Below are 18,353 nucleotides of genomic sequence, written 5' to 3'. Positions count from 1 at the left end.
ACAGCGAGGGAACACACAGAGGGACATCACGTGACACAGAGCACACCGAGAACGGCAAACTGCACGGAGGCAAATACAGCAAGAAGATGGGAGGCGTGAACTCGGCAAACCGTAGAAATATAATCCGATGCAACCCAGTCGGCCAACAACAACAGGATAGTAATTCCTGCAGTCACCAAAGCTTAAATCCTAGATTATTCTACCTCTACGGGGAGGTTGTCCTTACAATTATCTCTAAAATATATTTCCCTGTGTTGTCTTCTTGGTGTATGTATCTTTTACTTGTTGTAATTTTGCTTCGTTTTCGTTTACCGTGGTTGGTGCCTCCATTTTCGTCTGTTTCCCATGTGCTTTCTCCGTTTTCGTTTTCCCATGTGTTTCCCCCGATTTGTTGCCTGCATTTGTATTTGCATGTCCATGCACGGTTACCCTTCCCTTCCCCCACCTCTACAGCCTATATAAGTCCCTTACTGTTATCCCTCCGGTCGTCTTCCTGTGTGTGCCTCTCCATGTGTGTGTCTCTTGGTGTGGTGTTGCTCGTTGTGTCCCTCTGCACTGCCCAAAACACCTTTCCCTATGTGTATTCTCTGGGTATGTATCTCTGCTACCTTGTACCTCGTGTATGTTTACGAGTCCTTATCCTCTGTTTACGTTGTGTGTTCAACCTAGAAGATGAACACAAGATTTAGCAGCCTTTTGAAATACGTGGTCAATCAGGTTTAGTGTCTAACTGTGTTGTTGGCCGACTGGGTTGCATCGCAATATATTTCTAAGGTTTGCCGAGTTCGCGCCTCCCATCTTCTTGCTGTATTTGTCTCCGTGCAGTTTGCCGTTCTCGGTGTGCTCTGTGTCACGTGATGTCCCTCTGTGTGTTCTCTCGCTGTGTGGTTTACGACATTTTCAGCAGAGGACAAGCGCTTGTGTTGCATTCGAAACGTCGTGATTTATTTACATTTTATTTTTTATACTATTTTATTTCTACATACGTGACTTTACCGAAAGAACCAATGAGTATAATAATGTTCTCTTCTTGGATGTTTTACTCGGTCACTCATTTTTGTGTAAGTGCAGCTTCAAGTGAGAATGTCACTTGCAGAATGGAAAAGTGCAATGCATCAGGATATTCACATTTTTTTAACAGCGAGAAGGTAGTTGAAACCTAAGAGAATGTGAATGCCCTTCACGCTGACACAAAAAAACACATTTCCCTACTGCACACATCTTTTCAAGGGAGCGTTATTAAAAATAGTTATGAATATGACTGCCACTCACAGTCAACTGGCTTCTACGTAAAATGTTTGTGGAATTTTATTCTGTCAGAACCACCACTGGTTTTGTGCAGTCTGCCAGTTTGGATGTATGCGAGGCAACTTTTTATGCCACAAATCAACTGGCCAGCAAGGGATCAAAATCGAGGCTGCTGGGTTTCTAACCCTGCTTCTGAGTAAAATTGACAAGACGTAGCCTTGATTTAGGCTAGTGCAGTGTGGATGTGTGAACATTTGAATAATGCACTTAAATATATTATGGGTTTTTTTTCCCTTTTCACAGTAGTATTACAATTTTGCTATTGGTGTCATATCACATTGAGATAAAGTATCCCTTCAGAATTAACACAAACCCCCATGTTCTGAAATTATTTTTTCTTTCACCCTTGGCACATTACACTTTCCGAAATGCCCCGCGACAAATAAATTTCATCCCATGGCATTAAAACATTACTTTGTAATTCTCAGAACAAGAGTTTAGTGAAAATAAAAAAAACAGAGAATGTGGTTTTCTTTGCAGTAATCAATGACCATCTTAAGATTAGCAACTCAATATAATTGAGAACCTGCTTTAATCACGGGTGGCTGAAACTCGAATTTAGAACCCAGAATTCTCAGCAGTGTTGGCTCAGCGTTCTGACCTCTAAGTCACCAAAAGCCACCTCAAAATAAAATAGTTTTAAATATATCTGACATTAGCAATGGCTTGGCAAAAAAAAACATAGCGTCTAGAAAGACGAGTTCAGGAAGAGAGTAAATAACTGATTTGTGAACAAACCTATGTTATTATAAATCATGCACGAGGGAACAATAACGTAGGAATGTAGTGGCAGGGAAAGCACCTGTGCAATGGCGAGAATAGCAAGCAGGGCTTCTCTTGTGTGGGTTGGACTGGCCTCCTTGGGAGATGCAGAGTCCTTCAGGGAGCCGAGGAATGTCAGCGCTTGTGTTCCACAGTGGCGACACAAGTCCGACAGTTCTAGGACATGAAGACGACGAGTGCGCGCACATGTGGAAAATTGTCAAATCGGAACAATGCAACAAATAATCTGCCTTCGGACAGAAAATATAGGAATCTTACCTTGATATTTCAAGCTTATATATTCAAACAGTTTAGTTCACTCAATATATGGTGCTTTTTATTGCCAAATACCGATGCATTTAACTACTGCTATGGGTACAGTTGTTGCATTAATAACATAAATGTCTGCAACAGGAATGGTGTGTGGAGGCCCATCATTTTGATTAAATGTAAAGTGAATACCATTGCGTTATGATTTTCCATTTACACAAAATATATCATTTAAAATGTCATAGTGCTTTGGTTATACAATATTCAATTTGCATAGCTATAATTTTCTCTTTGTAACTGGAAGTGCCTCGTATATAATTAATTATTTACGCTTTTATTCTGCATTGTCACAAAATAGGCACAGCCCAGTACAACATGTTGCAGCTAAAACAATCATAGGACTTGTGTTGCCAGAATATGTCTTAGGAAACATCCGAGGCAGAAGATACTCGAACCATTCAAGTGCAGGAAAGAGCCACCATGCAGAGCAATAAGCTGATCCGACACTATGCGACACAAAAGTAACGGGAAAGTGATTCGCACGAACCGCAAAAAAATATAAGCATGAATCACTGTTTACAACCAGCTCTAAAACTGCACTAAAACGCTATTAAATTTCAACACTCAGGCTCCAGTCAATCTTCCTAAATATCAGACAGATACATTTGCACATTATTGTGCAGGTTTTTTTAAAAATGTTAATTATTCCAAGGCCCACTTTAATTTCAGCCAAATTAAGTGGCTCTTTTCACCACAAGGATTCCAATGAAAGAGAAGCACAAAATGGAGAGAGTGTTGTATCAGCATGCTGTAAAACATTAGAGATAACCTTGGGTTCATGTATGTGGGTATCAGAGAAAGATAAAACTGGAACTGGAGGCAGTGGGAAGGCAGTCTCATGTGTACCATGACAGACGTTTAATAAAGGGGCCAAATCAAGGGACTGACATGGCAGTGTCTGTGAAACACGTACGATACAAACATAGCCTCGCCAGACAAACGAAATTAACATGACCGTCGACCTTTAGAAGTTTTGCTAAAACCATATCTTCTGCATGAACAAAGCCACAAAACAGCATTACATAAGTGTCTAAGAAGTAATGCACGGAATACTTAATTTAATATATCGCCAAAGAATGCAGTCACAATATATGTTTTGCTTATTGTTTCCTGTTAAATGTTGCAAATGTAGGGTATTCAGGTTGTTTGCCATTTCCCATGATAAATTCCGTGGCAAATTGCAATGCTTTCCCATGAGAGCTCAAGCTGTCTTTTAGGAGGGATAGAATTGTGTTTATATGGAGTTATTTCATGAACAGCAGTAATAAAAGTTAATCGCTATCAATGACCATAGGTATTTCACTTAAAAAATATATTTTTTATATATTAACGATTTCACAGCATGGTAAATATACCCCGTTTAATAGCAAAAATACAACACAACAATGTCAACCGGAGACAAGCCTTCATAGTGTAGCTGAACACAATTTCCATCAGCTGTCAGTAATGCTGGTACAGAAGAACTTGATTAAAAATCACCCAAAGTGATAGAAATTGAACATCAACATGAATAGGCAAACGAAGATGCTCTTTGATAAATGCGAGTGAAAAGTGTTTAATGGAAGCGGGGGGGGGGGAAGAAGAGTGGGGAAGGCGGTATACGTTTTCATTGGAATAGTGAACCCTGTAACCGCTGCCAGTGTAGGTGGTGTGAGTGGGCATGCAGACTTATAGCGGTGTTCGTGTGCCACTACTCACTGTCGGCTTGGTCAATGGGGGACGCGTGGGAAGTGGCGGTGCCTTGCACTATAACGTCGCTCACCACGTGCGCAAACGCTGCCACGCTGCCCAGTAGCCCGCTTGCGTCTGCAATACAGCACATCTTTTTCAACTCCAAGCCAACAAAAGTTAACGTCTATATAAAAAGGGGACATCTGTGCATTCCGTGAGTGTACCTGCTGCATGGCACAGGACAATGCATGATCTCACCATGGCTGTCGGCCAAGAACTGTGAATGCCCTTCCTTGAGCCGATCCGTGCTGTCCACACCACACTGCGCTCGCGAGATCAAGTAATCTGAAATGTAAGAGACGTTAATAATTATAATTAGTAATTGCACTGCTTTTGCTTCTCATTTGGACTGATGAACGAGCATATGTTCCAACTACATAATATATACACACTTTTACTGAAATACACATTGTGCATTAAATAATGCAACAATCCCCCATTTAGTCAAATGTATAGTGATATAGCTATAGTGATATAGCTATACTAAAATGCCTGAAGAAATATAGATATGGCATAACAATAAAACCTTACACCAATCCTAGATTTGCAGCTTTCGTGATTGCAAGGATTCATACTCTTTGTTTTTTTCGGTAAAGTCACATAGGTAAAAAATAAAATAAATGAAAACAACTAAATTAAATCACTGATTTAACTTAGTTGTTTTCATATATGTGATTTAATTGAGTTGTTTTAATTTATTTTATTTATTTTTTACCTACGTACACCAATCGTTCACAAGTGTCACTATCACTTCCTGGACCTGGGTGAGCAATAGTTAAACATTTGTTTTACACTGTCAATATTTACTTACACCCACCTGAGGGCTTTTCATCACTTGCATTATAGAAGTAAAAAGCATTACGAGACACGTTTTTATCACACTTTATCCCATAAGATTTGCTTATGTCTTAATTATAACATCACATTCCCTTAAGACATCACTAACATGTATTCATCATGTCCAAGTGTACAACATTTGGGTTGCAATGTATCTTTAGTTAAATCTACATTTAAGCAATTACAAAGACTACAATGTTTAGACTGCAGCAATTAATCACGTATAATGGATACTCGAATTTAAGACAAGATGGAATATATTTTAATAGCATGAATACAATACATCCTGAGGAGCTGTTGCACATTCATCTATAAATTACATACCTTTGAAGCGATTTGAATGACGAATATTATCAGCCCTAAAACAGTGTGGATTATATGGAAACATTATTCTACTGTAGTGCCTTGGAAAAGGTTAAATATTGCAGAGGAAACTGTGAATTCCAAAGATCATGAATAAAGCCACCTGCTTCTTGCAATATTATTAATGAATATTCAATTGAAAAATAATTGTAGACCATGGCCATCTGGAAAACAAATCTAAATAAAGATAAACATATACGAGCAATCAATAGCAAGATTCTCCTACTTAAAATTGGTTTTAGTTTCACGCACTTAAAAAAAGTACACAAAACTTGAAGTTGTCCATAATATGATATCATCTTTAAATATCCACACCCTTCAAAACCTCCGGACATGACCTCTCACAGGCCTAGAATGAATAACAAAAACATATTACGAAATATTACACCCCCATTTTTTGGAAGCCTAAAATTGGAAACGTATGTCATTTTTATTCAGTGCCCACTCTTTGAAACTTCCATATACAGTACAGTGAAAACTTTCATAGACCTAAGTCCAAACAAACACAATTTTAAAGTTTGGCATCTAATCTTTAGGCACAAATTTTAGTTTGTAAAGATATTTTTTACTCATCGGAATCAAATCAACTTTATTTGTCACAGTTTTCAGCCAACTAGCTCCTCTAGAACATCATTGTGTTTATTATGCACCCATTCACAGGGATGAATTTTCGTGACAATTATTTGAATCACTATCTGGTCGAATTATCACATCTATTAAATACGGTACAGTATACGAACATTTATTGTATAATTTTCAAAATAAATGGAAACATTTTTGGTTTCTGTTTCCAGGCAAGGCCATGTCGTCTGTGTGGGTAATGTAACTATTAGCCATCCCTCGGTAAACTCATTATTTGTGTTGTTGTTTCACGTTTTTTTTATATTGTAGTGAATAGTGCACCTCACAGCAGCATGGGTGTCTGTCTGTGTATCTGTGTTTTGTCTCTCTCTCAAATTTAGCAATCTTTGGAAGAACGTAATCAACCAGGTAGGGTGTTGAATGTTGTTAGCCGACTCTGTGTGTTGTATTGCATTATATTTCTAAGTTTACTATGTTTGTTTTCTCTTTCATTTGTACCTGATGATGATTGCGTGTGTTGCGATCGAAACGTCGTATGCTATTATTTAATTTATAATTTTCTCTTTCTACGTGACTTTACCGAAAGAATCAAATAAAAATATATTCTTACACATGCAATTAAAAGCATTTATCTTGAGCGTAACAATCTATTTTAATCGACTGTTCAATTGATGCATTGTTACAGGTCTACGGGTGGGCTCTTGCATTGATGAGGCTGTGGAGAACCGTGTATTTGCTCTCGTACCAGGTGAGGCTGTGCAGCCCATATGTGCAGGGTCATCCAGCTGCTCCAAAGCACTCTGCACCATGTGCTCTGCCTCCGCCATAGCACAGTCAAGCAGGGCCTTCTGGTCAGCCAGCAACTGGGCCTTCAGCATGCTCTCCTGCTCAACCTTCGCAGCAGCACAAACATAACACTTAGGTCAACGATGCCTCTTGGCAACTAGCAGTGAGCACGCAGGCACACAAGACGCATCTGGCAATAGTAAGCACAAATGCACACACAATTACACGGATAAGGTCTTACATAGCCCTCTGTCAATTCACTGCTGGATTAAGGCACAACATGCCATTTCGGTCATGGGGGTGGTTGAGCATATCTCATCAAACTGGTCAGTTGCCAGGAATTTAACTCAGATGGCCAAGGTCATAATGCACTGCATTAACCACTGCATCATCACTCTCCTGACAAATTAGTTGTTCTTTTAAACAATATTTTACTTGTGCATAGTCATCGAAGAACCATATATTTTAAATTGATTAATGTTCTGGAACCTTGTGCTCACAAAATTAAATTAAACCATTAATGTGCTTAACCGTTGGGGTGCACTGCATATAACTTTTTAGCTGTACAAGTGAACACAGAATACCTAATTTGTCTACCTAGAGCTGGAAGCAAAAAGCATCGTTTTTTTACGTGCAATATCGTAAAATATAAGCCAGATGGGAAAAAAACGTGACTAAGATGAATGGTGACTGGCTGCAAAGAATTGTGATAGCGGGAATACTGGAAGGTGCTCGGAGAAGAGAAAGACCTCGATCTGATTGGACGTCCAATATGAAACATCGGACGGGATGGAAGCTCTATCTGTTGAAAAATACAGCCACGGATAGAGAGGAGTTGAGAGGGCAGTGCAAGGAGATATTGGAAAAGGAAATGGTCATGTCCCAATAGGCCCAAAAGGCCAAGGGACTAGAAGAAATAAAAGATGGAAGAGAAATGAAGTCAGCTGAGAAGAAGATGGCAGAAAACACAGAGATATAGTGAGACAAGCCAATGTGAGAAGACACTGGGGAAACCATTGCAACAAAGATGTGAACGAGAAAAATATACCATCGTGAAGAGAACACAGATGCGTGCAAGAAAATTAGTTCAAGTGCTAAGTGCACAATTGTACATATGATTTGACCATGACATAAATCACCTGTTGAATTACTGTGTATCATTAAAAGGGTGCACAGTATTAAGTGGTAATTGTCACTCATGCTCACACGTGTCAACGGTATTCACACAGTCACCTTAATCCCATTCTAGATTAACCTTAATACAGTTAGAGTACACAGTAAAGTACTGCCAAAAGTCCTCTGCAAGTTTATAACCATAATTGTGTAAAAAAAATTATTTTAAAGCCAGAGGGCACTAAAGTGGCCAACACTTAAATTTTCCAAATTGAAGAAATTAGCTTATGTGTAAATATGACTCACTGATAAACCAAGGAGTCTGGCTGTAAGGTTTGTAAGCAGGTCTTTGTAATCAAGAAGGGCAATGAGATTACATAAAAGCCAAGAGTTATATTTTGAGCACGGAAACCCTGAGGATATATTGCATGCAATACATCGGCTGAACCAAGCATCACACTGGAAAAAGCTTGCAGATCAAGCCGCAATGATGATGACTATATTGCAGTCAAGACCCACCAGGATCTCATTCAACAAATCCAGGCAGAACTTTGCGGGCGAGACAGCATGTGTAGAGAAGAGTTAATGATATGGACAGCAACTCCCAGCCACATTCGTCTAAGAGTTACACTTTTACTTCCAGCTGCTCAACTCTGTCCCAGGTCTCCATTTTGAAGATGAATCTCAAAGAAATACGGCGAATGTTCAAACGCTGGCATGGACTTGAGTTGTTTTGTATAAATTTCGATTTAAAGCTTTCGTGACTGCAGGGATTCATCTTCTTGGTTCTTTCGGTAAAGTCACGTAGAAGGGAAGTAATAAAATAATAAAAATAAAACATAATAAAAAAATAAAACATAATAGACAATTATTTTGGCTCAGACATGTAAGTAAGATAACTTAAAACAGTGGGTTTTCTTAGATTAGATTTAGATGAGACTTTATTTATTTCAACAGGAAGGGCCCAATAAGCTGTTGGGCTCTATTTTAAGGGCGTCCTACACCATAGCTAATACAATAATCTATATTTAGACTTTTCATGACTCAACATATGCATGCTGATGTGAATTAAATCACGAAAGTCTGAAGCCACCAGTGATCATTGTTGGTCAGTATTGTTTTACGGTGCGGAGGTCTGAACATTGCTTCAAGCCGATTTAGGATCGGCTGCAGTCCTTTCACATGTGATGCCAAAGACGCCTTCTTGTCTCGACTTCGTCAGGAAATGTCACCATTGCATCTACGACCGGTCTCCTAGCGATCGAGAGCTCAGTTCGAGAGAGCCGGTTGTCACTTTCTGGACACGTTGCCCGTCTTGATGCGCAAATGCCAGCACATTGCGCACTGCAGTTGGCGGTTGGCGTTCGAAGTGCCCCCGTGGTCGCCCCCCCCCTCCCCCGTGAATCAAACAAATCACTCAAGACACGTTGGTGTACGGCAGCAAGAGCAGTTCATGCGAATGTTGTCACAAGAGGTCACACGCTTGGCGCAATGGTCCTTCGCTGACTATGCGTGTTGAATTAATGAATTCAATCAATGCATTGGCACGTATTAATGTCTGTGTAAACATGACAAGCTTGTTTGGTGATGGAGGGTAATTGACAAGTGTTTTGGCATAAAACTACCACGTGGCCCAAACACATATATGGATCAACCGCTGAAGATTTACCACAGAAAAGACAGATATGAGGGGTACAATAAATTTCCCCATGGATTGACAACCACATGGTGGACCACACAGCGGAGAGGGGCTTCATTTCCAACTACGACTACCCGTTGCACTCAACGACCTTGCAGACTGCAGCTGCAGTGACCTGTCAAAGTAGCCAGTTTTTCCGTGAATGCTCACCGATGACACCAGCCAAGAACTGGACTTGGACAATCCACAGGAGCTTAGAGACCTGGGCAGTCCATTAGGTGCTCTGAATCCAGAAAGGTGAGATAGTTTTGGCAATATTTCCGCAAAATGTCAATCGAGCTCAAGCTTTTGTACGACAGACATTACCTCATCCAAGGGCCATGTTCTCTTTTACTTTGTATGTGTGGCACAACAACGGATGCTGTGACTACTAAACGGAAAGTTTGGCAATGTAGACAGCATGCTTAACAACGTTTGCAAGGGCACGGGAAAAAAAAACAATTTGGAAGGTGTACCAGACTTCAAATAACTCAATCCTGAATCTTATGAAACGGACACTAGTTTCCTCATCAACGTTCACCATCTGGACTTTGGGAGTGTGACAGGGTGGGAGAACAGGGCTAATAATGCAGAGCCGCCTCGTTGTGCTAAAGATTTGGCGGATTCGCGCACAGCAGCAAGCGCATTGCAGAGCACCTCCACAAGGGCATGGGACCTCGTTTTGGGCTGCAAGCAGTAGGGCTGCGAGGCTATTGCGGCACACAACCTCTTCCATTCACTGCAGCTGTTCAAGACACCACACCCAATGTCTCGCACCGTGACACCGTCAATTGGTCATCCACTGCCCGTCCGCTCCCACTGCCATGTCCACGGGGCAATAGACCAGATAGGTGACCTGAATCCCAAAGACTTTTGCTACGAAGATCTGATCGAGGAAAGCAGACAACTTATTTCGAGCAACTACAACCAGACGAAGATCTCGACATCTGCGTCGTCCGATGACTGCTGTGTTCATCACATCTTAAGACTCAATATTGAAAATATTTTCAAAGATTGCACAGCTCTTCAATGCGGCATTATCTTTTTTTTTCGAACATAAAATTGCCTTGGGAGCTAATCAGCAAAATTCTTGGGGATAAAGAAACAGTAATATGTCTACACTTGAACGAGAAAAATGTTCAGTCATGATGGGCGGTAAGGACAAACAAATAATATTTTGGACTCTTAGCCAAGTGCTGTTCATGCGGCTTTAACACTTGGGTGGATCGGCTCGTGAAGGCAAGCAAAACCATAACCCCCTAATACATTAACTCTAAAATATCCATGTCTACGCTGGGATGAAAATTAATTGTGCTTTCAAAAATGTGTTAGTTTTAGAAGCAATGCATCCCTCTTACGCACACGCACACAGCAGGTAAATGTTTAGCTGCCTCACCCATGACTCGTGACCGATTTCTTTAACAAACATCCAGATGACACATTACATATCTTCACTACCATTATGCACATGTAAAAATACGCGCATTTGTATCACCTAATTTGCATGTTGTGTATTCGGTGTGTTTTCATTCTATTAAGGCTACTCCTCCCTCGACAATTACCCCATGTAATCTAGAGTTGACTGTACAAACACTGGCACAGTAAGAAGCTGTGGCAGTGAGCCATCCCTCCTCGTTAGTTCAGTGTTCTGCACTCATTCAGAGTCGTTGCTCTCCTGAGAGCTATAAAACTTACATGTAGAGCAGCTCTTTTTTCTTGCTTAGATGAACGAGCGCGGTACCGTTGCCTGCATTGAGATATGCCCACTTACAACATAAACACATTGCTGTTCCAAGTTCAGGCTCAGGACCGTCCTTCCTTTTTTTCCCTTTGCCTATGATCAATTCTCTCTGTGAAATAAATACTATATTGTTTTCTGTACAGCATGTTGAGATGCGCTCGCATTTATATAAATGGGTATTGTATTATGCTGAGACATACAGACATGGAGTTAGGTAAGATGTATCCAAGGCAGAGATCTCGAGAGATGTGAGAGCTCTAGAAAAGGTGAAAGTTAAGAGAGGCAAGGTGAGATAATAGTACGAGATTGCTTCAGATTAGAGAAAAGAGAGTGACGAAATAAGAGATGTATTCTAGTGTGCTTGAAAAGTTAGTGAGACGATAAGAAGTGACAGGTGAGAGATATAATTTTAAAAATATTGAAAATACATGTTTCAAACAAGATGTCAAATAAATGTATTCAGATTAGATAAAAAACAAATATTCAGAGATCAAAATGTGTGATGATGGAATAGCCATTAATACAAGAAAGCTGTATCCATACCAGATAAAAGAGAAATACAATAATCGGGTTTGGTTTATTCAGATGAGAGAAAATAAATTTGATTTAAAAAATATATAGTTGACATCTCCGTGGAGAGATGTTAACTTCCTCGCCTGGTTTTCAGGTGGTGGGTTTGATCCCAACCCTGACACCTGTATATTTGGCATTTGCATGTTCTCCCCGTAGTCGCGTGGATTTTCTTCAGCTCCTCCAGATTTTTTGTCCCCGTTTAGAAACGTGTGTCTGGAGTATTTGGCTGCTATACATTTCCACATAAGCCACTTCATTGAGCTATCATTTGTGACCAGGTCGCTTCTGAAAAAGAGCTATATAGCTCAGTGAGCCTTATCTGGTAAAATAGTTAGTTTAATGTATTCAAACCACAGAGAATTGATCTGCTGGTAGGGATAGAGTCAGAGGAGAGACACCAGCAGCCAGTGGAGAGCGCACTGTCTCCAGTGCACAGAGACCACACCATGGCAATGCAAGCGATCACCATGGCTACACACTATGCAGTTAAGAGGCAATGTCATTATTCCACAGTCGCATGGAATTATTAAATTAATGCACTTAAAATGAGGATAAAAACAATATTTATCTTATAATTGCATGCCAATGTGAAATAATAACTTTGTGCTTGATCAACTTACAGATCTCATGTACAATTCGTACACGTGCGCTTTCCACCACCAAAATTTTGTAAATTTTGTTTTGTTTCTTTCTGACCTTAAACCGTACCCTATGTACCTCAAGTCCCGGGGGAAAAAATAATTACCGCATACAAAGCTGCTCTTCGTGGCAGCGCAAACTTACCTGGGGCAGCAATTTAACGCAATATATTTATTTAAATGTTTATCCACCCTTACACATCATCTGACAAGCAAGCCGTGGAGCAGAAGCACCACCTTGTGGGAGAGTTGGCTTTGCAGTGCACTCAGTTCCTGCTCGGAGCGTTCCGCCTCTGCCTTGGATGTGCTCAGCGTCTCGTCCAGGCGTGACTGCAGGGTCTGCACCTCGCTCGCCCGCTCGCCTGACACGCGTTCCACATCTGCCCGCTCAGCTTCCAGTGCCGTCAGCCTGGCACTCAGTTCCGAGCTAGCCTGCCAGCACACGGGGGCCATTATATACCATCACATTTTTTTTCATCCAATCCGTAAGCCACAACAGGTTTTTATTCTTGCTATTATAACTACTAGCACACTTGTTTAACCAGGAAAGCCTCGCTTGAGTCTCGTGCCTCTTTTTCAGGAAGGTCCTACCGAGTTTTCGGTAGGGAGCAATGGTCGCTATGTATATTCTAATTGAGTAATTTGTACTATCCACCGGTTCAAAAACGAGATAAGATTAAGGTGGATAAGATGTAGCCCTGAAAATGATTGCCCATGCCACTGCTGGCAGAAGGGCCTCCACTAGAGAGAGAGCTCGAGAGATCTCCTCTTGAGTGTGTGTGGTCTACTTTTCAACCCTGGTCTGGCAGCTTGGAATAAATGCATAAACCCACAGTTTACCCCCCCACTACAAGCGATCTGTGGTGCACCCATTTATAATACTGCTGGGCGGATTGTGGTGGGGGCATTTAAGAAAATAAATAATTATTTCTACTGCCAAACTGGGAGATAGAACCAGTGACCTCGAGGCTGCAAATCCAGTGTCATAACCATTACCCGATGTCACGATCCAAGAGTTGATAGTGGTATCTAATTCTACATGATAAAGTAAACGTTTCTGCGCTCTATCCACACTTTTGTATTGAATTTAATATCAGCCTTCTTAATTAACACTGTACATTGGCCATGACTAATAAGAAACTTTACGGAAATTAGTTGAAAACATTAATTATGATTCTTCATATTTACATTGCAAGGAATATGTCTCAAGGGTGTACTTGGAAATGTAAGTGAGAATAGGCAGCAGAATTGGCAAACATGCAAAACCATCACACCCAAAAGGCAATTTAGTTGATTAAACAAGCATGCATATTGAGGTGGGAGATTTTGTATTAATTTGTAATGAGGAAAAGTAGTTAACATCTCCTAATCTTACAGAAGAGATTGTCACAGAATTCTGATGTCAAAAAGTTGGAGAGATCCTGAATTTCACAAAATAAGTTGACTCTTTTTACTATAAAGAAGATGGACTTGTACGCTGAGCTGCAAAAGGGTGACAAGTGCAGCCCTGAAATTGCTTGCTCACGCCACTGCTAGCGGAAGGGCCTCCCATGAGAGGGAGCCTTAGAAAACCCCTCAAAGAGGCAGTTTTATCTGACTGGCAATCGACGGTGGTGCACCCATTCATACTGCTGGTACAAGACAACAGTGGGGGGTGTTGAGGAAACTTGCCCATGGCTTCAACTACCGTGCCGGGAGGTTGGACCCAGCGAATTTTTATTGCAAGTCTAGTGTGCTAACCATCACTCTGCAGCAAACCCTCCCTTGTTGTATGCGTTCGGCGATGCCAGCTGTTAGGAGCACATGCCTCCTGTGATGAGCGCAGCGTCTCTTTCAGGGAGGCCACCGCCTGCCTGCCCGTCTCTAGCTCCTGCTGCAGCTGTTCCACGCCCTCGCTCTGACTCCGAACCTATCACAAACATACACAGGCATGGAACAGTAATATACTTGTGCACGAGTATGTGTGCAATGAATGCTGAAGTGTGAGTGGTTAAGGTAAAGGTGTAGCCCTGCAATTGCTCTATCATGCCACTGCTGGCAGAAGGACCTCGCAGAGAGGTCCTCTAGAGAGTATTATGGACTACTATTCTTGGTTCTTTCTGTAAAGTCACGTAGAAGGGAAATACCGAAAGAACCAAGAATATGAATCCCTGCAGTCACGAAAGCTTTAAATCGAAATCTTGGAAGCAGAGGGGCTGTATTATACCTTCTGTAATATACTGTGCGAGGTACAACACACGTAGGATATGTACCAGAAGTGCATGTTTATCATACTTATGCAAACTACACTGATTATTAAATATATAAATGGGGCATCGGATCACCGATTAAAATACTATTATGCTGATAATACACACATCAAATGAAGCATGTAACACGTCTATTATTTTTACTGGTATACTCTACGTGTAAGTATAAAGTAACAAAAAATGCATGTCACAAGGGGAGACAAGAAAGGAGATACACTCTGATCAAGGCTATTCACAACGATGTAATAAGATGTGTTAAAAAAAAATTATACGCATAAACATAAATAGAGATATTATCATCCATCCCAGAGTTTCTGACGACACAGTCGTTATAACATTAAAATAAATAATATAAAATAATCTGACAATCTAATAAAGAAGGCTAAAGATTTGGGCTTTCGATAAAAAATGAGTAAAACAGAAAGTAATGCACAACAAATTCACTAAAGAACTGAAGATATATGTTGGAGGGACACAACTGTAAAAACACCTCAAGAGTGTCTATACCGAGGACAATTATTCAAGGCAGACCAGGACAAAAATAATAAAATAAAAGTAGGTAAGAGCATATTATAGTGCTAATACAACACTGAACGTTATCCACCTAACAATCATACAATCGAGCACATTGCTATTGTGTATGCAAAATTGTTCCATGCTCATTTGAATACGGAAATATATCGACTCATTCATTAATTATTAAGTTTGTAACATGCACAAATTTAACTTTAAAAGGACATTCAGGAGGCACGGGAGAATAAATTACAGAAAAAATACGAGATTATATCAAAAGGTCGACACTGCCGCTGATGTGCACGGTGAGAGAGGAGAAAATTAATTCCAGGTGACTGAAGCTCCGACGTATAAGAGACGTTTGCCTGGTCTGCTTCTAGAAACGGCCTTGACAAGGGGGCCACTCGAGGCAGATCGGAGGTTGCGAGATAGAACATAAGTTCAGACAGCAGAAGCTAAATAGGTTGGTTGACCGAGAATGTGTGCTTTGGAACAGAGGACTGCAAGATTATACAGAATGCGTTTAACAGGACGCCAGTGAAGCTCATACACAACTTATGACGCTACCCTGTTTGTGTTTAGTTTGTTGTCCTTCCCCCGCACCTCCAATTAGCACGGTTGGCTACGTACGGTGCAAAACAAGTTCAACATATGTGTACTTTTAGATAATTACTAGATGTGAAGTATGACTATAGTGTACTGTGGCACGTGTGTGCCTTAGCACAACCAATAACAGTTTTTTTTCCCCACCTGCTCCTCTGCTCGGTGCATGATGCTCTGCATGGAGGACTGCAGCTGCTGCCGAGCAGTCTCCGCCTCCTCCTTGGCCTGCCGCACGGTTGTAAGCTGGCGAGCCACCTCCGCATTCTGCGTCCCGCACCGGAGCACCGTTGTTACATCAACCGGTGTTTACATCATGCAAGCAATCGCAATTCCCGACCGTTTTAAAAGGCAACTCCGCCAATCATTATGAGAAAGAAAAATAAATAAATTTAAAACTGTATGTTACCACTTTGGTAAAGACGTTAATTTGAAAGTAAAAAGTTCTACGTGTGAAAAAGTCGAACCTTGCGCAATAAGTCGGCGTGGTTCTGCACCAGTCCCGTGTACTTCTCCTTCAGCTTGTTGTAGCGCTGTTCATTCGCTTGCGCCCGTTCTAGGAGGCACAGAGAAAAGTTCACTAGATTTAGCATCGTCTTGTAGTTGTGGAGCTCTCATGATTCATTTGGTAATGTTTCGTCCAACTTCCCCAAACCAATCTCTCTTATTCTCAAATGTGCGCGCACGCCACAACTGTGTCTCGGTCTGTCCCGCGTGCCCCACTGACTCTCTATCTCAGTGAGACTCTTCTGGGTTTTCTCCGTGTCCTCGGATCGCCGTTTGACGTCCTCGAGCTCAGTGCGCAGAAACTCCGTCTCGTCCCACGCCTGGCCGCGCAGGTGCCGTGCCTCCGCCAGCTCGGCCTCCAGCTCCCCAAGTCGGCTACGCAGGGCCGACGCCACACGCTCCGTCTGCCAGAGAAACACGAGGATCTCGGTATTGCTTCGTACAACAACAAACGCCATTCGCCACTAAGTGGCGGTGACATGCAGTGTTGAAGGCTCACTGGCAGGAGGTCACGGGACAGACCCAGGTACCATGGGTTGACTGGCTTGCTTCATACAATACCTTCCAACACACACAGAAACATGTAAGCAGTAAAGGCGCAGCTATGCAACCTCCTGGTCGTGCCATTGCTGGTAGAATGATCTCCAGGAGAGGGAGCTCTAGAGAGCCACTCTCGAGGCTGTGTGGCCGATTCATCCACCAAACATCTTAAAGGAAGTGGGGATACCCACACTTTACCACACCACACGTGTCCCCTGCAAATCGACTTACTGTGGCATATGAATATATACTGCTTGGTGGATAAAGGTGCGGGGATTTAAGAAACGTACTAATTCAATGACGAGCTGAGAATAGGTTTCACAGCAATAACGAACTCCCTCACAAGCGCAATGAGTAAATTAATTAACATGGAATTTCGTCAATTACTAAATTCAAATGACATGTTTTCACATTCCTGCAATCATATTTTGTATCGTTATTGTAACGTACCTATTGCATATATTTATCTCAATCGGTTTTAATAATAGTATAAATAGGAGAGTTTAGCACTGTAGCTAATTCAGTTTTCCTAACGCACAATCCGCGGCTGTTCCTCAGTTCAATGTGGTCACAAAATGATTGCTGAAGAGGCACGAGTGTACGCTGCTGGTTAAATGAGCAGTGTAAACGTGGTGAAGGGGACTCTCTCAGTGCGAATGCCTTTGAGATTCACAAGAAGCCTTACACAATGCTCATGAACGTGAATTGCGATGTGAAATGGAAATTAAGGCCGCGGCACCTCCAGCCGTTGGGTGTCCAGCTCCTCTTTCAAGGCGTTGATCTCCCTGTAAAGCTGCTCGATAAGCTTGTCCCTGTAAACAGAGAAGATTTGATACATCTGTTAAAGATTGGTAACGAGAGCCTTAGTAATTTTACAAGAATATAAATGATTTCCAGGGCAACTGAATTCACTACTAATGAACCCGAATTAAATACTTCAGTTCAGTGACTTTATTAACAAAGATAATCAGCAGCCGTAATTTTTTATTAAGAAAAATACCACCACGAGTTCACTATTATTACAGGATGAGATAAAAAATGACAAGTAAGCATGGAGACATAGAAAGCAATGACAATAATAAGAAGTAATTTTCTGTGGAAGTGTTAATCAAGAACACTGTAAAATGTTAATGACGAATATACACACAGATATTAAATTAGTGTGCCTTGTTTTTGATATAATTTAATGCTGTTTAATGAGGTTTAGAGTTTACATCAGTGTGGTGCTAATTTCAAGCTCCAATCACAATTTTATTATTGATGGTTATGAGCAAGGGATTGACGGATGTAAATTCAAATGATGCTCCAAAAGGACTAGGAAAATTACATTTTGTACATCTATAGTTGAGTCTATGGTCATAAGAAAAAATAAATTAACTTTAAAACCAAGAGTGACGTTTGTATCCAAAAGGTATAAAATGGTGGTGAATCCTAATGACATATTATTTTTTAAATGTGATGTTTTTGGAAGTGTCACAATGACGCCATGTAACACAGGCAAA

At 41.1% G+C, this 18,353-nt stretch overlaps 1 protein-coding gene across 4 annotated transcripts in view; it reads right to left on the bottom strand.

The window, feature by feature from the left end:
• LOC133348558 (huntingtin-interacting protein 1-like) overlaps positions 1–18,353 on the bottom strand; it is a 133,826-nt gene that overhangs the window by 27,577 nt on the left and 87,896 nt on the right. For all 4 annotated transcript variants that reach the window (XR_009755809.1, XM_061561439.1, XM_061561440.1 and 1 more), the window contains exons 13-22: positions 17,591–17,663; positions 16,532–16,715; positions 16,272–16,360; positions 15,955–16,071; positions 14,250–14,351; positions 12,680–12,874; positions 6,659–6,806; positions 4,330–4,416; positions 4,099–4,206; positions 2,111–2,247 (exon numbers count right to left, since the gene is read on the bottom strand). Coding sequence is in view for 3 of the 4 variants with exons in the window: in XM_061561439.1 (XP_061417423.1) it covers positions 2,111–2,247; positions 4,099–4,206; positions 4,330–4,416; positions 6,659–6,806; positions 12,680–12,874; positions 14,250–14,351; positions 15,955–16,071; positions 16,272–16,360; positions 16,532–16,715; positions 17,591–17,663 (1,240 nt within the window). In the remaining variant the exon portion in view is untranslated. The remainder of the gene's footprint in view (positions 1–2,110; positions 2,248–4,098; positions 4,207–4,329; positions 4,417–6,658; positions 6,807–12,679; positions 12,875–14,249; positions 14,352–15,954; positions 16,072–16,271; positions 16,361–16,531; positions 16,716–17,590; positions 17,664–18,353) is intronic.

Source organism: Lethenteron reissneri, chromosome 27 (genome assembly GCF_015708825.2).
Source record: "Lethenteron reissneri isolate LAM-NWPU_2019-01 chromosome 27, ASM1570882v1, whole genome shotgun sequence".
Taxonomy (NCBI): Eukaryota; Metazoa; Chordata; class Hyperoartia; order Petromyzontiformes; family Petromyzontidae; genus Lethenteron; species Lethenteron reissneri.
This window is presented reverse-complemented; position numbering and strand designations above follow the sequence as displayed.